The 4,132-nt window shown below is 39.9% G+C and overlaps 1 protein-coding gene across 1 annotated transcript; it reads right to left on the bottom strand.

Moving 5' to 3' along the window:
- Nucleotides 1–216: 216 nt before the first annotated feature.
- Nucleotides 217–2,070, bottom strand: LOC148296389 (uncharacterized). The gene is made up of 6 exons (XM_088249581.1): nucleotides 1,821–2,070; nucleotides 1,491–1,729; nucleotides 1,190–1,408; nucleotides 1,011–1,109; nucleotides 835–915; nucleotides 217–738 (listed from the first exon to the last, which is right to left on the bottom strand). The coding sequence occupies exons 1-6, from the start codon at nucleotides 2,068–2,070 to the stop codon at nucleotides 409–411; spliced, it is 1,218 nt and encodes a 405-aa protein (XP_088105707.1). The 3' UTR covers nucleotides 217–408.
- Between the last annotated feature and the right edge of the window lie 2,062 nt (nucleotides 2,071–4,132).

The raw sequence follows: 4,132 nt of genomic DNA on the forward strand, positions 1-4,132 counted from the left end.
CGCAAAATAGTAATTAAATTATTATTATTTTTTTGGGGAATTTTTTTTTTGGTTTATTTATTTTTATAATTAAATGAAATGACAATAAAAAAAATGTAATTAAGAGAAAGTTTTTGTTATAACATAATATAGAGTCAAATACAAGAAAAATGTTTCAAATGTCATGAAGAAAGTAGAAAACTAATCAAACATTGTTTGATAATCTACTTAGTCTCCGATCTGGACATTGTGGACAGGGGCAGAGGTTTGATGGCCATGCTCGGGTTGGATGGGCTCAGAGGTGGATGGAGGAAGAAAAGACGGTACGGGAATGCCGGACTGGGCGAGGGAGTGTAAGAACGAATCCATCTGGGACATCCGGGCTTCAAGCTCGCCCATCCGGGCCACCTTGGCTTCAAGCTCGCCCATCTAGGCCACCTTGGCTTGAAGCTGGTCCATATGGGCCACCCGGGCTTGAAGCTGGTCCATCTGGGACATCCGGGCTTCAAATTGGGCCATCATTGCTGTCATAGCACTGTTTGACTGGGACGATGAACGGGGTCTAGGTTCCCGCCGCCGGGCATTCCCCATCCCTCGACAATATGTCCCTGGCCGCCTCCCGAGAGTCTGATCCAAAGCTTCCGTCAAGACCTGAAACCCCGCATCTAGTGGAGGAGCCACGGACTCGAGCGGCATATCGGGAGGAAGCTGAGAGGTGGACTCCTGAAGAACCAACTGGCTCTTCTCAATCATGGTCGTCTATTTAACATAACATAAAATATTAATTAAAACATTCATATAATAAAGTTGAAACTTGAACGTGTAAGAGAATAATTATAATTAAAGACTACTTACATGAATGGACTCCGCCAACTCATTCCCAGGTCGAACATAAACGTCGCCAAAGACGTCAATCTCTGGGAATTTGGACCCCTCCTAAATTGAACAAGAGAAAAAAAAAATGTTAGTACAAAAAAAAAAAATTAATATTAAATACATTAAAAAGTAAATAAAAATTATATTATTATTACCTGCCGCCGCGCCTCCATCCTATAGGAGAAGGGCCAGGCACCTGAATGGTGGAGAAGAGTCTTCTTCGCCCTATTGCCCTTATTTGCTTTGGCCATCTTCTGTTATACAAAAAATAAAATGTTTTAGTTGAAAATGAAATGAAAACAGAATTTTGAACTTAGTATAAAAAAAAAAATACCACATAATCTGCCCCTTGAAAATGACCACAGAGCCACTCCCAACTATCCTCCCGCCCCTCAAGCTCCTTCGGGCAACCCTCCCGAAGAGCAACCTGCGGATCATCATATGCCTGAAAATGGTGGTGCAGGTCGCTCTTCCACTGCTTGTACCTATCCGCAAACAGTCTATTGATGTACCCGAACAAATCGTCGTTGAGATTCTCTAAATTGTAGTTGATCTGCAATAAATTAATTACATGCATTAAGTACTGGAAATATATAAAATTGGAAGGGAAAACAATTAAAAAGTAGGATACATACCGACAGCTGTCCACGCACCTCCATCTGCACCTCGATAGGCATGGCCTTCCAAGACTTCCATTTCATCGGACAATGGGTCCGAATGATTGAACCAACATTGTGGGCCAATGAGCTATGTTGGTCCGCCGTAGGTGCAGCCCGATGACGCTCGTCGTATCTGATGTTGATACGAGTGTTGGTCACCCGAGTGAGCTTCGCCGTATTCAACTGGCGACAAGGTCCCCGAGTGTTATTCTTGGCTGCAAAGATATATAAAATTAACGTTAATTAACAAATTATATATAAAAAAAATAATGGTACAAAACATCTGTAGGTAAAGGAAATCTTTACCTGGTTGAGAACCCGACGCACCAGCAGCAGAGGTAGAAGAGGTGTCGATCAAGTGGGGAGGGCGATGACGCCGCCTGGCGCTAACAGACTGCGCAACTGAGGACTCTGATGACATCGGTGCATGGGAGACGTTGGGAACAGCTGGGATCTCGTTCAACTGTGCTGGAGCAGTGACAGCTGACGTCGCAATCGGGGGAGGCAAACTATGAGGACTCGTCACCGTCTTACGACGTCTGATAAGGTTCGACATCTGCACAACTGATAAGGTCTTAAAATTAAAACATCCTTGCCTAAAATGTTTTTTTATTTTTAAAAAAACAACCTCAACAACTAATCAACAACAAATTCAATATTTAGCATACAAATACACAGAAACATGTATTCTTATAAATAAATAAAAAAGAAACAGATGCACATTGTTTTAAAGCAAACAAAACAAAAACAGATATATATTAAAAATAACAGATGCACATTGTTTGCAAACAAAACAAAAACATATATATATAAATAAATAAAAAACAGAAACATGTATTCTTTTATAATAAATAAAAAAAACCAGAAGCACATATTCCTGAATATATCAAATTGCTGGCCAAATTATTAAAGAGTCGGTATGTGATTACAAAAAAGAGTTGAATAGATAAACCTCGTAATGAAAATCATAAAACAGAAGTAAACTATAGCATGGTTTATTAAACAAGCTACCAAAGTTGTTGGCATATACACAGTGTAGATAACGAGCACAATACACGGACCACAAAATCAAATATTCATCTCAACAAAGCAAAATTACAAAATTGGTTAGTTGCACATATTTTAAATCTGAAATGCAATCAAAATACAAAAAACAGAAAATTACGAAAAGCAATCAACATACAAAAAACAGAAAACAGAAAATTGTGCTCCAATCAAATTTGAAATCTGAAACCAAACCAAATCTAATTTGTGCTCCAATCAAAACAGAAAATACAAAATCACAAATCCAACAGTATTTCAACACTTCCAATAAAATCTGAAATAAAAAATGCAAATCCAATACAAAAAGGAAATTGAAACGGAGCAATCCTAACCAACCACCAGACTAAGCAATTTAAACACTTACAAAATAAATATAGAAATTCAAACAGCATAACATATATTTTAATCCACAAATTTCAGAAAAAAAAAATCCAAAAACTTGTAATTATAAATCGGGGCTAGAGTCGGGAGTTTTACCGTGTGGGTTTCGACGGTGGAGAGCGAGAGAGAGATCGAAGGGCCGTCGTCTGATGAAGGAGCGAGTGACTGAGAGCGGACGAAGGAGACAGGGACTGAGAGGGATGAGTGGGGATGGAGGATAGAGGGACTGAGAGGGATGAGTGGAGACGGAGGAGAGAGGGATGAGTGGGGACGGAGAAGAGAGTGGCTGAGAAGGATGAGGGGCTGAGAGGTTGCGATAGAGACTGGGTGAGAGATTTGGGGGTGCGAAGGAGAGAGACCAGGTGAGAGATCAATGGGTTCGAAGGAGAGAGAGATAGAGGGGCTGAGAGGTTGAACGCGAGAGAGAGTGGCTGAGAGATTTGAGGGTTCGAAGGATTTAGAGACTAGCTGATAGATTTTTAGGGTTCGAAGGAGAGAGAGACAGAGGGGCTGAGAGAGGTTGAAGGCGAACAGAACTGCGCCTTTTTTTCATAAAAGGTTCGCCGACTTGCGCGACGAAACATATAAAATGTCGCGCAAAGGTAAAATATCGCACTTTACACGACGGATAATATAATCTGTCGCGCAAAGAATTTTTAATACGCGGGATTAACACCGCCAAAAATTTGGGCGACTTGCGCGACGACAAATGTTTGGAAATACGTCGCGCAAAGGTAAACCCTAAACCTTGAAACCTGGGCTAGAAACCCTTAATTACATTGCGCGACGGAAATAATTTATTACGTCGCACGTAGAACGATTGCGCGACGACAAAGATCTTAGTTGTCGCGCAAGTCCAGTTTAATTTAATAAAAACTTAACAACAGAAAAGCATGGAAATGTTAGTGACTATATTGTTTTAATGGGGCTACGCATTCTACAATACTAGTTTCACCGATCCAACCGTCAAACTTGTTTGTTTATACTTAGAGATCGTACACGCCAAAAATTGAAAAAAATACACATTCATAAATGATGTTGCCGGACCAAAATTTTCAACGGTTATAAACAAAAAATCACGATTTAACGGTTATTTTAACTCCGATTTTGATGATATTTTACGGATGCACTCCTTTACTGTATATGAATACAATTACTAAATTTGATCTTCATTTAAAAATATTTACATTAGT

This window comes from Prunus avium, chromosome 2 (genome assembly GCF_965620075.1).
Source record: "Prunus avium chromosome 2, drPruAviu1.hap1.1, whole genome shotgun sequence".
Taxonomy (NCBI): Eukaryota; Viridiplantae; Streptophyta; class Magnoliopsida; order Rosales; family Rosaceae; genus Prunus; species Prunus avium.

Bases quoted from the DNA above. Each gene is read 5' to 3' on its own strand.
- LOC148296389 (XM_088249581.1), bottom strand. From the start codon at position 2,070: ATGTCGAACCTTATCAGACGTCGTAAGACGGTGACGAGTCCTCATAGT. The intron at 1,730-1,820 runs GTAAAGATTTCC...ATATCTTTGCAG, and splicing joins TGCGTCGGGTTCTCAACCAG to CCAAGAATAACACTCGGGGA. The intron at 739-834 runs GTAAGTAGTCTT...TATGTTAAATAG, and splicing joins AGTTGGCGGAGTCCATTCAT to ACGACCATGATTGAGAAGAG.